This window comes from Muntiacus reevesi, chromosome 4, assembly GCF_963930625.1.
Source record: "Muntiacus reevesi chromosome 4, mMunRee1.1, whole genome shotgun sequence".
Classification (NCBI taxonomy): Eukaryota; Metazoa; Chordata; class Mammalia; order Artiodactyla; family Cervidae; genus Muntiacus; species Muntiacus reevesi.
In genome coordinates, this window is record NC_089252.1 from 140,761,912 (window position 1) to 140,783,223 (window position 21,312).

The following is a 21,312-nucleotide window of genomic DNA, read 5'->3' on the forward strand; positions in this document are numbered from 1 at the left end:
GAAGCACTATTTGAGGAAGATGCATTAGCCTGGATGACTTTTGAGTAATGCCAGTTTTAGACACTTCATATAGGTCACTTGAAAAAAAAGCATTAAAAAAAACACTTTAATACAGATTTAATGATCATTCTTAGGTAGGAGATGCTCAATGTTGGAGCAGCTTGTAACTGCTCAACGTTGGTGTTTGTAAGCAAGCCTTTTAAAGATCTCTTAATAGATGAATGAATAAAGAAAAGGTGGTACAAACTGACAACGGAATATTACTCAGCCATAAAAAAGAATGAAATACTGCCATTTGCAGCTACACGGATGGACCTAGAGATTACCACACTCCGTGAAATAAGTCAGAGACAAACATCACATGATATCACTTCTATGTGGAATCTTTTAAAAAAATATATACAAATGAACTTATTTAAAAAACAGAAACAGGCTCACAGACTTGGAAAACAAACTGATGACTGTCAAAGGGAAAAGGTAGGGGAGGGATAAATTAGAAGTTTGATGCTAACATGGACACACTACTATATATAAAAGAGATGATAAGGACCTACTGTGTGGCACAGGGAACTCTACTCAATACTCTGTAAAAGCCTACATGGGGAAAGAAGCTGGAAAAGAATAGATATGTGTATCTGTGTAACAATCACTTTGTGTTCACCTGAAACTGACACAACATCATAAATCAGCTATACTCCAATATAAAATAAAGACTAAAAACAAAGACCTCCTAACGTAAGCAATATAGTGAGAGACCAAATCAGGAGGATCACAAATGTAACTACATAACAAAATGAGAACCCAAACTGTTTGAATGGATATTTGTGACTTGAGATAAAACTTGGACCCAACAGAGCTGCATCCCAAACTTCCTGAATGGAATTAAAGCCAATATTATTTAGAAAAACTGTGACTCAAAAATAGTTCTTATGTGACAAAGAATCCAAAGTCAAAGATGTACACAGAAAGTTTTTAAAAAATTGTTTCATAAAATATAAGAGCTGAGAAAGCCACATATCTAAATTAACACTCACATAAAATCATATATCAGGTATAAAACAACATGTAAACTAAATTTAAAATTTAAATCTTATAATATATAATAGGCATTCACTGTTTCATCTGTAATTTTAGAAGTTAACATTCACTTGACAAAAAAACCTGAGGGGGGAGGATATTTTTACTGGGAAAATGGTGGAAAATCACCTCATATTTGGGCATGTACACTTCTTAAGCAAGAGGCACCAAAAAGCCAACCATATATAACATTTGAATTGAAAAATTAGCTAATATAATCCACAAGATTTGAATTTTTAAGTTTCCTTTTGAAAGATTTTCATTTAGGGTGAAAGGTTTATTAATAAGCAAAATGTAATCTCACAAAAAAATACATTATATAAAGACTTTGAGATTTATGTACCAAATAAAAGCTACCTTGCTGGACCGTGAATTTGTTTTTTTTACTTGACAGTTACTACGGGGGGGAACCAAATACAGATCTTGAAATTAGTATTCCGAGATCTCGTACCAACTGTCTACTGAATCAGGAGCTTAATATGCACGTGAGTCATTGACTATATGGTGATATTTTAACAGACCCACATGCACGATGTCTTTCTCTAAGCTGTCGAGCTTCAAGTTGCAAATTACAATATTTAGAATTGCAAAGTACGGAAGGAACTCTCGGTTCCTAAATGCCTTTTGACCCACATTCACATCTTTTAAAAAATACCACCATCAGCATATCACTTTCAAACAATCCCTCCAATCTTAGAAACTCAAGCTCCTAGAGCAGAGCCTGAAATACCTGTATCTCTCCTCCTGCAGCGTCTGGGAGATGAAGCCGTACTCCCTCTTGAACTGCACCTTGAGGGCCTCGATGTCCTCAGCCAGCTGTGCCTGCGTGTCCCTGATCTCCCGGAGCTCCTCCAGGATGGCCGTGAGCTTGCCCTGGCTGGCCAGCGCGCCCGAGCCCCCGGCTGCGAACGACTGGTTCCCATTGCTGTCGCCGGAGCCCGACGTGCCGCTCGAGCACTCGTCGTCGCTGCCGTACTTGGGCTTGTTCACGATGGTGGCGCTGCCCCCGTAGGCCCTGGCGCTGGCCTCGGGCCGGAACTCCTCCAAGGAGTTCTTCAGGTGGGCAATGTTGTCAGCGCTGCCGAACTTATTCCGGATCAAGTTGGCGAACTCTCTGGACTTGTTGAAGACAAACACGGGAGGGGTGAGGGACACCCCCGGCATGCCCGACTTGCTGCTCTCCAGGCTGTGGGGGGCAGTGCGGGACTTGGCCTGGGCATCCTTCAGAGAGGGCGGGATGTCCTTCGGGTTATCCTTGCCAGTGTCCTTGGTGCTCCGGAGGGCCCCGTTCTGCTCGAGCTCCCGGAGCTTCCGGTGGTACTGCTCCAACTTCTTCTGCAGCTGGGCGATGGAGTGAGCCGACTTCTGGTTCTTCTTCTCAAACACCTGCTTGATGCGGCCAGCCTGCTGCTTGTCCGCGCTGTCGACCAGCTTCAGATACTCTGCCACGTTCCCATCACGGGACGTTTGCTCGATTTTTATCTGCTCTGTGACCTTGAGGATTTTCTGTCTCAGGCTGTCCGCACTGAGTTTGACCTTGTGGAAGTCCAGGATGCCATCCGGTACATCGAAGTTGAGGTTGGTGTCCGACCCACCTCTGCGGATGTTCAGGGGCAGGCTTAGGGTATTCATGTCATGACGTTCTACCTGGAGGAGACAGTGGGTGGGGGGGAGCAGGAACCATTTTTAGACTGGGAGTCCAAGAGAGAGTCACTGTGACCGACCCTGTACACACACAACAGACACACTTTATGCCCCAGATTTTCAAGCTGCAAGTATTCACCAGATAAAAACTCCCTATTATCCTCTCAAGTTGAATGAAGGACAACCCAGCTCCTTCCTGCACTCATGTACAGGGCCAATGAGATTCAGCTCTGCCAGGATATCCAATGTTCTGTCTGACTAGATGGTAAGTATCTTTTGCCAGGGTAGAAAACCCATCACGGGATGACGTTATCAGTCCTCATGGTTTCCCAAAGTGCCCGGGTAAGCGGAATGCCTGCCATGTCCCATTCACAGTGAACTTCACCACTGTGGGAAATGCACTCAATTCAGAACTCAATCATTTAACAGGAGGACAGAAAAATAAAAGTAAAAAAAGAAAGCAAAGTTCCAGTAGGTACATTTGTCAACACAAGGATCATTTTCTTAATGGAACCATTTAAACAGATGTGATAGAATAATACGGTACAAGATTAATTGAGTAATAAAACAGCAATATTTAGATGTGGAAACAAATAACCCAAACCACAACCAAAGCGATTATAAACAACCACAGTGACAATACTAAGACCATGTGAAACAGCTTTCTCACTCAAGGGCCACCAGGAGAAAAGAACTGCATCACTGAGCACCCTGGCCAGGGCAGGTAACTAGATTCTGCTCTAAAAGGGAAAGGCAAATGGGATCCGCATGGCAGGCACTGGATGATCACAGGGTTGGTCTTGTCTGGGCCTCACCATCACACCAGGCAGAGAACATGTTATATCCGTATAACACGTAGAAACAGGGACTTAAAGAGCCAGGATTTGAATCCAACACATTCTACCTCTGTCCTCTTTACACGTCAGGACACTCTTGTCCCTAGAGGACTAAAAACAGGTCTTTACAGCATCTGAACACAATCTCTGAACAAAAATTCTTAGGCTCTAAACTGAAGCAACTTACTTGTAAAGTTGACAATCTTTTGATTAGAAGATGACTTGATATAGAGTCTTGGGAGATGGGATGGAAGACAGTGTTCAGCTCAAGTAAGCTTTTTTAATGGGAGAATAGGCTGACACAGCCAAAAATTGTAATGACAATAACAGACCTCATACTGATCAAGTGACCCAGGCTCAAATGTGAACCGTTTCCAATAATTAGCATTAACCCTTTGCCATATGCAAAACCCTACCCAGTGCTTTTTCCATGGAGGGAGCCCAGTGGCCCGGGGGTACACAATCCCAGGTCAGCGGGTCAGCGGGCCTCCTTCACAACTTAAAAAAAGTTTCTTAACTTACTTCTTGGCCCCCTCTTTTCACACACGACATGGCTGTAAGACATCCTGGTTGCTTTCTTTGGCAGATGAGCATCACATAGGAAAGGCTGGAAGGAATTAAATGCCAGATCACTATAAGACTGTAAAAAGCGATAAAGGAATTGTGACTTCACCGGGTCAAGGGGGAAGGATGGGTGTAGGAACTAAAGAAGATATATAATGATCACCTTCAAGTCCTGAAGAGATGACCACAGGAAGCTCAAGGAAGCCAAGTACCTATGGCTCACCCCATGGATCCAAACAGGAACAGGTTCAAATTACAGAAACAAAGGATGCACTAAGCTGAGGAAATGTTTACTTTGGGCAGACAGAGTTAATAACAGTATAACTGCGAGGTTAGAAATTCAGTTTCACTTAAGATAGCCCATCTGACCATGTTGCTCTACTTCTGAGAAAAATCTCTTTGGCTCTCTAATGCCTCTCAATTTATTTAATACAACCTGGCCACTGTTAAGGGCCCAGCTTATCTGTCAGGCCTCCACCATGCACCTGATGAATGTCAAACAAAGTGAACCATACAACCCAAAGTTCCCAGAATGTGTATGCATTTTCTATGGATTTCCTCATATGCATGGTATTCTCAATGGCAGCTACATATCCACTTCTGGTTATCAAAATTCAGTATATTCTTTATGATCCATTTCAAATGCCACTTTTTTTCCCTGAAGCTTTTCCTAGTCCTGTCAGAAAGCTGCCTGTCCTTCCTGTGAAGCTCCATAGCGCTCTTGCTTCACTTTACTCCGCCTTTGAGCACTCACCCACTCCTCCAGGGGAAAGGTGGTGTCGCAACTGCCCCAGCTCTAGAGCAAGCTCTGTCCCTGCTTCACAAGAGGCTGTCAATTACATGCTTGCTGAACTAAAGTGACCTCATCCTTTATTCCAGAAGAATCTACACTGAAGTCATTTAAGACAGGGGTCCCCAACCTTCAGGATCTAATGCCTGATGATCTGAGGTAGAACTGATATAATAATAATAATACAACTAAAGTGCAAAATAATTGTAATGGGTTTGAATCTTCCCCAAACCATCCCCGCCCCCACCCTAGGCCCGGAAAATGTCCTCTTCCACAAAACCAATCCCTGGTGCCAAAAACGATGTGGATCCCTGATTTAAGATATATTTGAAGGGACTTCGGTGGTGGTCCAGTGGCTAAGAACCCACTTTGCAATGCAAAGGACACAGGTTCAATCCCTGGTCAGGGAACTAAAACCCCACATACCATGAGGTCACCAAGCCCCCGTGCCACAACCACTGAGGCTGTGTACCACAACAAACACCCAGTGCAGCCAAAAAATAAGTAAATAAAACTATAAGCTACATTTGAAGAGAATAAAAACATGGCCTTAGAACTTCTGTCCAGACCGACAATTTCAGGTAAAGACATTTTCTTAATAGCTAGGTAGTAATTTCTACATCATTTCAACCTGATTCAACTGATCAGATTTTTCTGAGTATCAACATGCAACATGAAGCACAAATAAAAACAAGGACTTCTAAACCTTAAGCTTAATTTACATGCAGAAAAGAGTGTATTTGAAAAGAATAAAACTCGAATTTTCACATACTCTAAAACTAGTGTAACCAGGACTCAGTTTAAAAAAAAAGAAAAGAACACAAACTCCCCTGTGCCTCTGTCAGTCACAACAACATCACCCCCACCTCCAGAGGTAACCACAAGCCTAGCTTCTAACAGCACACATTCATTTTGGCTAATATATCATGTAGTCCTCTTGTCTTTTTTGCTCCACATCGTGGGAATCATAAGGAGAAAGGCTCCTGTCACTCAGATAAAATCAGATTACGTTTTTTTGTTTTTTTTTAAAGAAAACAAAACCCTGCTAGACATTCCCTGTTAAGAAGTCCACCACACCTTGAAGGCTACAGGGGCTCTTAACCCTTACCTTACCAACACAGCAAGAAGTCACCGCCTGTTCTCTTCCTTTAATTCTCAGCCCACAGCAGCTGCCTATCCAGCCCTGGTGTCTCGGGGCGCTGGCCCAGTTCCCTCACAAACGCTGGCCCCGGCCAGCCGCGTACACAAGAATGTTTGCACTCAGATGGCTGGCTGACTTCTGGCTCACTTTAAAGTTAAAACAATGCCTGGAACGTCCTCGAGAGTCCAGGTGGAGGATAGCAACCGTGTCTAAATCTCAATCAATGACTCTTTCTGCTGGCTCGCAAATCTTAGTTAAACTTCTGATGAGGGTGGAGAGCTGAAACTGGTGCTGGGCTGCAGGCTTCAGCCTTTTATAGCCCAGACTCTGCAAGATAATTAACAGTCAGCACACCCATACAATCCCTGACCTCAAGCTGGGGTTGCAGGTACCCGCTGGAAGAAAGCTGAGTGAGTCCTCCAGCCACCATTATCAGACTTGGCACTGAGGTCATGGTACAAACGCAGCTGTTTCGGGGCTGGGGCCCAGGGAGGAGGATAAAGGTCCAGAGCTCACCCAGAGCAATGAGCTTGGGGAGCAGGTGGGTCAGGGCACATGCGCTCCAGTGCTGGCACTAACATTCACCAGCTGTGTGTTCTCAGCTATATCTAATCACCTGTGTGGTCTCTGATTTCCTAATCTATAGAATGAGGAGACAGAACCAGACAGCTGAGAGCTAACACTGAAAAATTCCCTGAAGCGTACTCCAAGCTATCTTGACTGTGAAAGGGCATCACGGGATCATCAAAACCCTGGACGTGAAAGACAGACTGCTTTGGTTTCCATCTTGGCACTGTTCTTGGGAGCTGTGTGGCCCTGGAAAAATGACTTAGCCTCTCTGTGCTTCCTCTTCTGTAAAACGGAGATAGTGATTCTTTGAAGAGTTGTGAGGAATAAATGAACTAATTCGCATGAAGCACTTAAAAGACTTCCTGGCACAGAAAATAACCATTTTGGTTTCAATAAGATGTTCTGTTGTTTATCATCCCTATATTATTTACAAATGTACCTATGTAAAAACTAAAAGAAAAACAAGGTCCAAAGGGCTAACAGTGGTTATCTTTGTCCTGTGGGGTTATGAGGAGCCATTCTTTTTATGATGCTTTTGTATTTTCCAATTTTTAAAAAATAAGGAACCCAAATTACCATTGTGGTAGAAAAGACACTGGTTTTAAAAATGACTTCTAAGCTTCAGTTCTCTTGGAATGATTTGTCTATTATTACCTTACATGAAAAGCAGACCACCAGCATTCTAGTGAAAAGCCATTCCTCATAATGTTTTCCTTCCAGCAGCAGTAACATTTCCACTGTCTCCTCAGTGTTCTGGAACAAAGGCTAACGAAGAGCTTTAAGCCCTGGACAGACGTCAAAACCTGACACTGAATCATCTCTGCTCCAACCCAAGCCTCCAGCACAATTACCCCTGGGAGCTCACCTTCCTCACTGGGATGCCAGGCACATCTCAGACATTACCAGTGCTGCTCAAACACATTGTTCAGGCTTCAAAAGAGGGCTATCCCCCAGGACATCTCATGTGTACCCCCTAAAGCTCAGAGAGACATGAACAAGAAGAGCAGCATAATCAAGTAGAGGCACACTATCCAAACCAGGAGGACTGGAGGGCAGAGTGTGGGCTCCTGTGGACTGGCGTGGACTTGAGGCAAGACAGCCTGAGGCTCTGGGGTCACAGAGTGGCCAGAAGCTGCAGGGGCAGAGAGATCAGAACCAAGGCAACAGGCAACCACCACCACCTTAGGCGCAAGGCCAAATACGATGAACCTCTGCTTACAGAAAAGCTGCTTGAGCTCGGTCATATAAAGAAAGGGTCAGGTCCTGCAAACTGGTGGTCACTGCCCAGGCCCTTCGTATTTCAGAGCACACACAAGGGTGGTTTTACAGACATACCCACAAGGGATTTTCAGGGTCTCCATGGCCTAGGTGTCCAAGCCAACACAGCTGACATTCTGTATTATTACTCATTTCAGCCGAACTCTAACATTTGGTATAGCATCAGGGCTGTCCCTCTGGTGTGCTGGTCAGAATGTGCTAGGCTTTGCTGCGGTAACAACTAACATCAAAATCCCAGGGGCTTAAGAAAAAGGGAAAGGCTTATCTCTCTTTCAAGCTAACAAGCCTGCTTCGAGTAGGCTGAGGGACCCGGGCTGTGGTGGAGCCCCTGCATCAGGGATGCTGCTGGTGGCCGTGGCGGGGCAGGGTACTCGGTGAATCATCCACTGGCTCCTAAAGCCTTCTCCAGAAGTCTCCTGGGCTTCCTGAATTCAATGCACTGGTCCTACCTAACTTCAATCCTGCCACATGCCCAGGAGAAAAAATATCATGTTAGTGACACATGCCATATCTTATTGGCTAAAAACCCGGAGACCGGTTCCACAGTTATTACCATTTTACAAATGAGAAACCCTAGATGCTGAGAAGTAAATTGCCTAGTAAACAGCAGAACTAGGACTGAAATCCAGGCCGTCTGTCTCCAGAGCCTGTTTCCCTGATAATCATGACTGAGTGCTTTTATTCCAAGTCAGGCATTATGCTAAATTTGTTTATATATTCTTCACAAATATATGAATAGAATAATATACAAATATATAAATTGTGGTGTTGGAGAAGACTCTTGAGAGTCCCGTGGACTGCAAGGAGATCAAACCAGTCAATTCTAAAGGAAATCAACCCTGAATATTCTTTGAAAGGACTGATGCTGAAGCTCCAGTACTTTGGCCACCTGTTGTGAAGAGCAGACTCACTGGAAAAGACCCTGATGCTGGGAGAGATTGAGGACAGGAGAAGGTGGCAACAGAAGATAAGATGGCTGGATGGCATCACCGACTCAGTGGACATGAGTTTGAGCAAACTCTGGGAGATACCAAAGGACAGGGAAGCCTGGTGTGCTGCAGTCCATGGGGTCGCAAAGAGTTGGGCAGAACTGAGCAACTGAACAACTAACCAACCCAATCACTGGACCCTGGACTCAAACACTTGGTTTTCTTGCCAACTAAGTCAATCTGTACTGGAAAAATAATTCTGAAGGTCAATAAGCATCCATACCAAGAGTAATTACTACATCCATGGGGACACCTATACAGAACATTTAAGACCTATATCTGAGAAGGCCACTTCCCTTCCCATAACTATATGCTAGGAATGAAAAATCTGAAAGATGCTCACGTGGCATTCAAAAGGATATGTTATTAGTAAACTGTCTTAGTACAATGTTTGTTCTAATTTGTTCAGACAAAGAACACTTCCTTTCTCCGTTCAAATCTAACAATGGCACATTCTGTTCACGGTGTACAGAACGGGAATTGAGTCACTAGTTTTATCATAAAAGTTTAATTTCTCCCCACCTCTTCCTCTCAATATCACTGACAAAAGAAAACCTGTAGCGTCAAAAGTTCTATTTCTTGATTGGCAGGTAAAGTAAACCTGGAATCAAGGATCATTTGGAACTGGGGCTGAAACATATGTCCTTTTGAGAGCTCAATCTTTTATTCACAGATCCTGCTAATTAATAGTGTAAGGGAGATTAGGCAAAGTGTTCAGAGATCTCAAAAATAAATTCTTCAAATATCTTCAAGCACTTACAAACACTTAATACTGTAATTAGAAATAATTATCTTCTTGTTAAGCCTCTACCAGGCAACAGTGGTAGGTAACCTACTTTGAGTTACATATACTAGAAAAATACTTATTTCTTCAAAACAGCCTTCAATTAATGCAAACTAATCCCTTGCCAAGTTAGTCTGATCTGGTAAAGATTTACTGTATACTTTATAATTTATCTAAGAATTAAATTAAAGAAGGGGAGACCAGAGTTTAAAAGACTGTGCCTTGAAGAGCAGAAGGAGAAGGCTATGATCACGAAAACCAATCTACCCAGAGAACCACCTGTGGTTCAAGGACAGTCCCCTAAGGAGTGTAGGCGTGTGTGAGGCAACATGAGACAAGGGTGCTGCTGACAAGAGGAGGGAGTCTCTGGGGACCCCGTGTACCTTGAAAACAGGCAAGTTCAAGAAAGGGAAGTGAGCCCCTCACCTCCACCAAGAACTCAGCTTTCTCTTAGGAAGAGGTCACAGTTCTTTTTTTTTTTAAGAGGATTTTTAAACTTTATTTCACTGAGGTTAAGACTTCTCCTACTGAGGTTTCTTCTGTTTTAAATTATCTTTTTTTTCAGAGTAGCACTGACATATATATATGCTACCATGTGCAAAACGGACAGCTAGTGGAAGCTGCTGGGCCGCAGAGGGAGCTCAGCCCGGCGCTCTGTGCAGACGAGAGGGGTGGCCGAGGGGAGGGGTGTGCACACACATGTGGCTGATTCACGATGCCGTGCAGCAGAAACGATCACAGTTCCTTCTTGTGGGGAGACGTGGGATGGGGAGCTTTGAAGAAGGGGAAAGAGGGAGCCCCAGTTTTAATACTAAACACAGAATAAACATCACTGAGGCTTTTAGTTCCTATACTCAGAATAAACGGAGGGAAGAGGTGAGTGAGTGGCCCCGGGCACCAACCTAACAACTTCGGAGGGATTCTGGGATCTGTCCCCACCATGGTTATTCCCAGTCCGTTCCTGGCAGCATCTGTCAGCCAAACAGATCCAGGAAAGGCTCCTGAGCACCTACCTTAAGGGTGAAGGGAGAGGAGCGAGGACCATGTTCTGCTCCAGGAGGCCCACCCACCCCCAGGAACTGAGGGAGCAGAGGCAGCTCAAAAGAAGGCAGGTCCCAAGGTCCTGAGCCAGGGGGCGGGGGAGAGCGGTGGTCAGAGTGGTGGCCTGGGGGCAGACCGTCTGCGTCATGCTAGGCTGGGGCCAGCCTTCTCCTCTTCCTGGAACATTCACTGCCTCCGCTACCTCAAAACACAGATGGTGGGTGTTCTTGGGAGGGCCACGTGCTTAAGCGGAGCTTCTGAATGCTAACTACAAAGCCAGCCGTGCCCTGGTATCTTTCAGCACCTCCAATCTGAACAAGGTGAGAGATGGAAACTCATCTCCCTCTCAGACACACAATGATGGATAACTTCGTACCAGGGGCAGTGACCTGCAGCAGAAGTTACTCTCAAGAGGGGAGAATCCTTGGAAATCTCATCTGGCCAAATGCCTGTTTTTAAAGGCAGCAGCCTGACTATGTACCCAACTTACTTTTCATTGCAATCTATGCTCTCTTCATTCTAGGTGGCCTACACCAAAGGGAAAGTAATTTGTCTTGGACTGACATGTTATCACTGCTACACTTAAAACAGATAACCACTTAACGAGGGATCAGAAGGCTGTGTGACAATAACAGCTCTGCGCTTCAGCTGCTGTGTGAGCCCTGCGGGAGCTTCCACTCAGGTTCTTTAGCTGTATACTGATATCTGGACCACATGTGCAATGGACCCATCTTGCTCTATAATCTTATGAACTCAATTTTAGAAACTTTCAAACAAAGTACTTAAAAATAGATAACCAACAAGGACTTACTGTATACCACAGGGAACTTGCTCAATACTCTGTAATAACCTAAATGGGAAAAGAATTGGAAGAATAGATACATGTGTGTGTATAACTGAATCACTCTGCCGGACGCCTGAAACTAACACAGGATTGTTAATCCACTATATTCCAATACAAAATAAATTTTTTAGAAGTACAACTTCTTGGATCAATACATAAGGTGGATATAATGGTGAATATGATAGGGACGTCTATCAGACACCAACCATCACGTTTCCCTTTTTGCTACCAGGATAGGAGGAAGTTTAGAACCAACTTCAGAGTAACTGTTAGACTTGTCAACGAGTCAGTTTGCTTTTCCTTTTTTTTTTTTTTTGAACATTTGGATATTATTGCTACTCTACCTATCATATTCTTCTGACTCTTAGTGGAAAGAAGTAGGTGAACTTTAATGATGCTGGGGGTGTCATCTTGCCGAGAGATGAACACGAGAGTCTCACTCCCATATGTGACTGCGGGAATGTGGCTGAACACTGAACTCACACACTGGCACTACTGCCTCCCCCCCTTCCCCAGGGCACCCAGAGAAAGCCACAGGAGTGTTACAGCTTCATCCAAGTGCTCTGAAAAGATGCTGTATTAAGACTGAGCCAGAAAACACACTCAGGCCCGAAAGCACCATCCCCAAGCAAACCTAAGCCTTTTAACTGAATTATTCCCTCAGGCCAGGGGTTTAATTTGGTTTTGGTCCTATAACAAATACTGGAGGAGGGGAACATGCCCTGGATGATCTGTGTAGTATAGAACTCTGTTTTAAAGGAATCTAGATATCAGACGTGGCTTAGAAATAACATACTTAAGTTTTGAGGAAGCAAAGGAAAACTGATGTATATTCATTTCTTTCCCTCTGGCAATACGGAAATTATTTCCTTTGAGCAATTTTATTTTTTTCTAACGTAAGCCAGCAGCATTATCACCAAATAGCAATTGGAAATAAAAAGCTGCTTTTAGTGTCACGAAAAGTATAAATAACATTACGAAAAAAAAAAAAACTTTAATGTCCATGAAAAGTGCACTCAATCAACATTTTGCTCTTTATGCAGTATGGAAAAACCATCTGACTTTGAAGTCACGTTGGACCTTCAAATGAGACAATCAAAATAAAAACTCTGACCTCCTTGGGCTGAATAAAATTACCTTTTTAAAAGATAAAGCAGATGAAGTCCTTTTCAAAACACTTTCGAAATCCCTAAAGTGTGAAATCCTTAGCAAAGACTTTAAAATTCTTGATCAGAGTCTTCTCAGCCTATACTGCTAGTAGACTCATCCACAATGTTACCGTGAGCACATTTACACACCAGCACTAAAGTTAGGATGAAGCTTGATACACACTCTCATTTGAATCCCCGCAGCTCCATGAAGTAGGAGCCACTACCTATGCTTTATAGATTTAGAAGTGAGGAGCCATCAAATAATTTGTGATTACAGCTAATAAGACACAGAACCAACATGTGTACCAAGGTCTAAAGCCTTTAACGTTCACTGCACTCGTCCAGTAAGCTCCTGAATGCTTCACGCACTTGTGTGTTAAATACCTGCTGGTTCCTTACCCTAGCACGACCTCTCACACCTCCATCCCAAGGTATCTTCTGAGGTCTAATCCAAATACTGTCTCTTTCACACAGCCTCCCTCATGCCAAAGCCCAGGTTCCTTTACACTCTCCCCACAAGTATGCACTTTAGGGGCATACTCTCCAGGTGTGGCAAGCACGTGTGTAACATTTATTCCCCTTCTGTCTTAAAGCCTGGAGGAGGAGGGAATGTCTCCTAAGCCACCAGTGTCCTGGCCCACAGTCCTTCTTCAACAGGACCTTGTCATCTGTTGGGTGAATCAATGGTTGACAAACAGCCAACTGGGGCAGCCAGTCATCCCACATGTTTACATCCTCTTAGCTGCTTGCATCCGAGATCAAGAAGAACCTGCAGTTGAAGTGGTGCTGGATTGTCTTCAAGACAGACTGGACTGTGGACTGCTAATGGCTTTTGATTCATGCAAGAGGTCAAATACTCAAGAGACTAATACATCTCATGGCTCTTTGACGCTCCAAGTGGAATACATGTGACCGATTTATCAGTTGATAGATACTAAGGCCCACAATGTGCAACAGATGTACTCTCTTCCTAAGTGACATCTCCCCTGAGGTTACCATCCTAACTGTGGCAGAGAACTAGGTGTCTGCTCCTAACACATCCATGTCTCAACTCAATCCATCGTTTGTGGTGGCATGTAAGGAAACAGTCTTGTGCTGCATTAAATGAAAATCTTCAAAAAATAATTTATTCAATGTGCCAGCAAGATTATCAAGAATACAGCTGATTCTTGAATAATGTGGATTTGAACTGGGCAGGTCCACTTGCACACAGATTTTTTTCAATTGATAGTATAGTACCGCACAATCTTTGGCTGATTGAATCTGCAGACGCAGGGGAAAGAGGGGCAGAAATGAGAGGGGGGTGTGGGGTTTGAGCACCCAAAGGTTTCAGTATCCAAGGTGGGGGGGTCCTGGAACCAATGTCCCAGGGACACCAATGTCGACTGTAGTTCCTTGTCCCTTAGGAAATCACAATTCAATAGAACTGGAACAAAAAAATAAAAGAGTCCTTCTTTCCTCCAAAGTCTAAGAAGGAAATGACTTGTTTATAAAGGCCAAAAGCAGGGTCCAAGAAAGAACAGAACCTTGGCAAAATTGTCCAAATTTATTTTTAAAAGGGAAGCTACTAGCTATTAAGGACTTAGGAAGCATCATATAATTTTCTAAATGCCTCACATAGATTATTGTATTTTTCCTTTCAAGAATCCGAGATTAGAACAACTATTTCCATTTTACAGATGGGAAAAGGAACTGACTTTTCTAAAGTCATAAAGCTAGTATGTAGAAGAGCTATCATTCCAGTTGGCTTCAAGGACTGGGCTCTAATAATATTCCCACCTTCTACCGAGACCTCCTGCATATACCAGACTCTTTCCTAGACATGAGTGTGTTTCCCATAATCCCTACAACCCCTAAGATTTTGTTTACTTAAATCACTATGTTACTGTTAAATGCTATAAAGTAAAAAGTATGTATGGTAGAGAAACCAGAAGGGTGAACACTAACAGAAGGATTTAGACAGTTCTTGGTGCCACAAGGCAATTACTGGAGATGTTCTGAATCTGACATTTAATAAGTAAGACAAAACACTATGCTTAAATCCCAAGATACCATGGGTAATAAAAAATGTAACTTGCTCCTGTTTCAACCATTAAAAATGATTCTCAATGCCGGGGAAACATGCCAGCTTGTGCATCAACTCCCTCTCCTGGCTAAAACTCCAGTGGATACACCCAAGATGCAGTTAAGAGGGGGCCTCCTTCTCCCACAGACGCAGCAGTTCACAAGCACCAGAGTCACGGTTCACAGACAATTGTCCTCTAGGAACTTACTGTTTTGTAATCTCGGAGGAAGGAAACTGCAAAGAAACGAATTGTAGATTGTGATTTTTAAGATAAATACTATACCATGACCCTACTTAGAATCCAAGTCTATATTTGGTTTGTATTTCCAAACAGAGGCAACAGCCTTCCAGAGCCACTTATAACACTTGTAGCAACTTGCAGACTCAGGGGAAAGCCCTGATTCCAAAGCCGTGTGTCCTAAACAGAGATCTAACTGTGTCACAGTGGTGGCCTAAGTTAGTGGTTTAGAAGCAGAGATTCAGAGCTGGACTATGTAGGTTCATATCCCAGCTCTGCCATATTAACTGTATCACCTTGGGTAGTTACTTCCTCTCTCTATGCCTCAAGTCTCCTCATCTGTAAAGTGGGAACAGGTATCGACTTCACAGGCTGGCTGTGAGGATTAAATGAATTAATGTTTATGAACTGCTTGAAACAGGGCCTCATACAGAATAACTGCTGTCTAAGTGTAAGCTATCGTTTACTAAACACAACATACCCCCAACAGGTACTCCCCTAGGTCAGGAAGATCCCCTGGAGGAGGAAATGGCAATCCATTCCAGGATACCTGCTGGGAAATCCCAAGGACAGAGGAGCCTGGCAGGCTACAGTCCGTGGGGTTACAAAGAGCTGGACACGACTGAGCACATATGCACACCCAACAGGTGGGAACTTCGGAAAAGTCCAGAACCAAGAACCAAGATACTGCTGTTGCCATGATCAAGCTCTTCCAGCAGAAGCTGATCATTGCCCCCACCCCATGGAATCTGCTTGTGTCTGCATCTAGCTGCACGCGAAGAAAAGAAACGACAAGCAGGGTATCAAACTCACACCAGGAGGTGCCTTAAGGATCAAGTGCCAATGAGCCTGAATAGTGACGCTAAGACTTCTTTAAAAATGCCAACATCGCTCATTATTAGAGAAATACAAATCAAAACTACAATGAGGTATCACCTTACACCAGTCCAAATGGCCATCATTTAAAAAAATCTACAAACAATAAATGCTGGAGAGGGTGTGGAGAAAAGGGACACCTCTTGCACTACTGGTGGGAATATAAACTGATACAGCCACTATGGAGAACAGTCTGAAGAGTCCTTAAAAAACTAGGAATAAAACTACCATATGACCCAACAATTCCACTATTAGACATGTACCCTGGGGAAACCATAACTGAAAAAGACACATGTACCCCAATGCTCACTGCAGCACTATTTACAATAATTGGGACGTCAAGCAACCCAGATGTCCATCAAGTCCATCAACAAATGAATGGATAAAGAAGCTGTGCTGCCTATACACAATAGAATCTTACTCAGCCATAAAAAGGAAAGCATTTGATGCAGTTCTAATAAGATGGATGAACCTAGAGCCCACTATACAGTGAAGTAACTCAGAAAGAGAAAGACAAAAACCGTATATTAACGCATGTATAAGAATCTAGGAAGACGGTACTGATGAACCTATGTGCAGGGCAGCAGTGCAGACGCAGACACACAGAACAGACTTGTGGACACGGTGGGAGAAGGGGGGCAGAGTGAGAGAGGAGCCTGAATCACACACATTACCATACGTAAAATCAGACAGCCGACGGAAATTTAATGACGCAGGGAGCTCAAACCTGTTGCTCTGTGATAACCCAGAGGGGTGCAATGGGGTGGGAGGTGAGACAGAGGTTCAAGAGGGAGGGGAATATGTATACCTATGGCTAATCCATCTTGATATATGGCAGAAACCAATACAATATTGTAAAGCAATTATCCTCCAATTAAAAATAAACACATTTTTTAAAAATGCCCATCAAAACCAGATGGCCTAGTATATGAATGATTTAATCTAACTTTTTAAAAGGTACGGTATCTTAAATGATTAAAATTTTAAAGCTCAATATCTGGTCCTTAATTTTTAAATAAATTCATTACTTTTCTATGTTGCTATTTTTGGTAAAACCAGAAGTCTAAATTAAGACCTATAGACAGATATCTAACATTTCCCATCTCTAAGTCTTTAAGACAAACAAGAGGAAATTGTATTAGATGAGCTTATCTAATGATGATAACTTGCTACTTTTTCTAAAGAGCCTCCCAAATTACTTCTTGAGATTATTATGTCATGGAAGCTTGTCTTTATAGATAAAGTGTGGAAATTTTTTTTTTCCCAGCCAGGCTGCAGTTAATTCTATGACCTTATCTATCAATGACAACATTCTCTAATTTTGCCAAGGTTCTTGCTCCTTCATCCGTTATTCAAATTGCCACCAAATTCTGTTATTTCTTTGTGCAGCAATTTCTCTCTAGATTGACTCTTGCTATTTCTGGGTCTGTCTTCTTGAATCCAAGCCCATTCCTTACCTTACCCTACACAAAGGGCAATGGTCTAATCAGTTTTACTGCTTTTAACATTTGACTTTTTCAATCCAGTCCATAGAGAGCATCACACTAATTTTCTAAGCTTCCACTTTCAACACGTTATAACAAGATACTCAAGATGTACAATGGTTCTGCCTTTAATAAAGAAATGAGGTTCTTCCTCCTCTTGGTACTTAATCTGAGTGTTTTTTCCCATTTCAACGCTTCAATGTCTTCCTCCTTTCTACCAACCACCCACCAGACAGATCCCGATACCACAGTACACTGAACACACTTTTGTACTTTTTTTTTAAACCTTAATACTTAAACATCATCCCCAGTGGATACACCATTTCCAAAGTCTCTGTCTTACCCCAATTCTACCACTCTTTCAAGATCTCTTCCAGGAGGTCCATGTCCCATCCTTCCCAATTCATTTTGGCTCTTATTTATACGGTCCAGTTGGTTCCTACTTGCTTTATCTTCCTTGCTGACTTTTAGGTTACTAGGAGTATTCACTTTTTAGACGTCACACAATACTCAGCACAGAACTGGCAATATCACTGGGTAGCAAATACTTATAACCAACGTCCCTATGCTATAAAGCAGTATATTCCCAATTCTGAGTGAGACCACAGTAAGAAATACACAGGTATCACTACATACGTACATATGTGTGCATCTACACACATATACATAACCGAAACATAACTTTTATGAAACAAGTACTTATCTTTATACATGCAACGCAACTATATTTTTAAAAAACATGGCTAACACTTTTTTTAAACATTTAACATGACAACTGCATATTAGTAAATTATAATTAATTCTGTTAGGTATGTTAATTTTATTATGTAGAAAAAGTCCTTGTTTTTAAATACTTATCAGAAACAATATGCCCTGATGTCTACATATAACTTACTTTGAAAAAGATTACATACACACACACAGACACAAAGGAAATGTGAAAAATCTTAACTGCTGAATCTGATAACATGGATGGGTGTTTGCTATATTCTTCCTTCTAGTTTTCTATCTAAAAATATAAAATGATAGTTGCTAGCCATTAAATCTATTTCATAACCAACTAGTGGGTTTCTACCTTGTTTGAAAAAATGTGCTTTATAATTAAGAAAAAGATATAAACCACTTGTTTCTATGTTTACTAATTATATTTAAGGAGCCGCTAACAGACTGAAGGGGGCCTCCCCTGGTGGCTGGCTCAGCGGCAAGCAATCCCCCTGCCAGTCTATGGGGTCTCAAGTCAGACATGACTTAGCGACTAAACAACAACATACTGAAGAATGTTCTGCAGTTACTTCCTGGCCAGGAGGTCAATAAGGGATTTAATCTTCCACTGCTATGAGCCACTAACCTCTCCTCTAAAATCCTTTCTATGGAACTTTCTGTGAATCACAACTATCTTAGCAGGAAGGTATAAAGTGAAGTAGCTCAGTCATGTCCGACCCTTTGCGACCTCGTGGACTGTAGCCCACCAGGCTCCTCCATCCATGGGATGCTCCAGGCAAGAATACTGGAGTGGGTTGCCATTTCCTTCTCCAGGAGATCTTTCCGACCCAGGGATGGAACCCAGGTCTCCCGCATTGCAGGCAGATGCTTTAACCTCTGAGCCACCAGGGAAGCACAGGAAGGTATAAGATTAAGGACTTTTCTTTTTTAACTTGCAGAGATCACAGAAGCAGAATTTACCTTAAGACTTCCCATCCTAAGAATAATCTTTGTGGTTTTCATCAAGGCTTTAAAAGAATAACATCTGGGAATGGCAAAAGTTCAAAACGATGCACTGAAATGGAAACATTCCAATAAACATGCACATTGCTTAAGACAGTCCCCTTCCTTTTCCTTTAAGCACTGGGTCTCGTAAAAGAGTAAGTTTCACAGTCAGTCAGTAACACCTCAATTTAATTGACCCAAAGAGGGAAGTATTATAGATGAGTGAAAGAAATTTCCAGGTAGCTAGAATTCTTACCATTTATGGGCCAATATATTAAGTCTTGCTGATTGTGGATTTCTAAATTACTAGCTTCCCACGACTGCTTTCCTGACATCATCCTATGACCAAGTCTGAACTTGTGACACAGCATCTTGACCTCAGGAAGAAACCTGGTCTAGATCCATGCGGGACCTGGGGTCGATTTAACCCTCCAGTCTTAGGTCCCTCATTTAAGAAAATGAAGTGGCTGAACTCTGCAACCCACATGCCTTTGCAGCTCTTCTTCTCCACAATTCTATTACTACTAGGTCTGTAAAGCTGGCTGCTCTCAGCACATACCAATTAACACACGTTGAATATTTATATTTCTGCATAATGAATTATACTCACCAAAAGAAAATCAAGCAAAAAGCAGTTAAAAATAATATGTAGCAAGTAAGAAAGAAAGAAAGAAAACGAACAGTTGTTAACATACCACATAAGTGGATCTCAATAACGTCATTCTTAATGAAAGAAACTACAGACCAAGAAGGACATGCTCTGTGATTCCAGTGACTGTGATGTCAAACTGGTTATGCGTGTGGGGAAGCAGAGAGGACCCGCCAGAAGGTGGCACAGTGGAGTGCTAGATGCTGACCAGGCCAACGCAAGGGATAGTTTACATGGTGTAACACAGGCAAAAACCATTCAACTGTACATTCAGACGTAAGCACGTTACCGCAAGTTATTCTTCAAAAGAGTTAAAAAAAATAAATACAAAAAATCATAGAAAATGAAGATTACTGTCAAAATTACTATTTTATCTTTACAGGACCTAAAACATGGCAAGTATTCGATAAATGCATGTTGATTAACATATGAAATTGTTCGATTCTAGCAGGAAAGGAATTTTCATTTCAATGGATGTGTCCATTCACACTTTTGGTCAGCCCTTTAACATTTTTAATGTTTCTGAAATTTTCATGATACTCTCTTATAAATATTTGTTTTTAATACTGGCATACAGAAGAGCAAAGGTACCAAGCACAGAAAAAGAGTAGAAATCTGCATGATACACTAGCAAGGCACTAATATCTACAATGTAACTAAATACATCAGATTTAGATGCAAAAATATTTTATCTTACATTCTGCCAAATGCAGTAAAATCCTAAATACCATGTTGATGCAGATTGAAAATGACCTGGTTTGTTACATGATAGTTATTTAGAAAGCCAGTGTTTCTCAAAGAGGCTAAGAAACCTCTTTGTACACCAAGTACAACTAGGGCTTACTCATTTATAAGACCAAATTATGACAGTTAACAGAATTGATTAATTTAGGTTCCAAGCCAGGCTCCCTAAGATACAGAACTCACACTCAAAAAATGTTTTCCTGGGCATTTCTGTGAGCCAAGCAGTATGTTAAAAACACTGGTGTCAGAAAGATGAAATGATAAACTCTACCCTAGGAGTTCACTGTTTGGGCTGGAGACATACAGAGCTATACAACTGTAGAAAAATGTAGTAGGTACTCTAGAAAACAAAAAAGTGGAAATACTGGATACAGAGGGCAGTGAGACATCTTCCAAGATGCTATCTGACCTGGACTTGGAAGTGGAGGCTCAAAAATCACCCGAGAGAGACCACAATGGGTCCACACAGGCAAACTGCAGAATACTCAGGAAACAAAGTTTCTTTGGATGTCAAGAATTTATAACAACTAAATGGGTCATTCTAAGTCAGGCTGGGGCCAAAAAGAAGTGCAAGGTAAGAATTTCTAAAGGAAGGAGACATGAAATACTGAAGAATACAGACAGTCTGTGCCAGGCTCTATGTAAACCATGTTAGACTTGATACCTCATCATGCAGACAAGGTGAAGCTGGGATTTTTTAAGTGATTGGGAAATTTTTTTTTAAACATTTATTTATTTATTTGGATGCACAGCATGTGGGATCTTAGTTCCCTGACCAGGCATCAAACCTATGTCCTCTGCTTTGGAATCGTGGAGTTTTAACCACTGGACCACCAGGGA

At 42.3% G+C, this 21,312-nt stretch overlaps 1 protein-coding gene across 7 annotated transcripts in view; it reads right to left on the reverse strand.

Moving 5' to 3' along the window:
- Positions 1-21,312, reverse strand: part of TMCC3 (transmembrane and coiled-coil domain family 3) — a 272,483-nt gene that overhangs the window by 7,533 nt on the left and 243,638 nt on the right. For 6 of the 7 annotated variants that reach the window (XM_065934218.1, XM_065934217.1, XM_065934222.1 and 3 more), the window contains one exon: positions 1,808-2,724. In XM_065934218.1, coding sequence (XP_065790290.1) covers positions 1,808-2,724 — 917 coding nt within the window. Of the gene's footprint in view, positions 1-1,807; positions 2,725-4,079; positions 4,165-21,312 lie in introns of all 7 variants that reach the window. The other variant, XM_065934216.1, reaches the window with a different exon arrangement.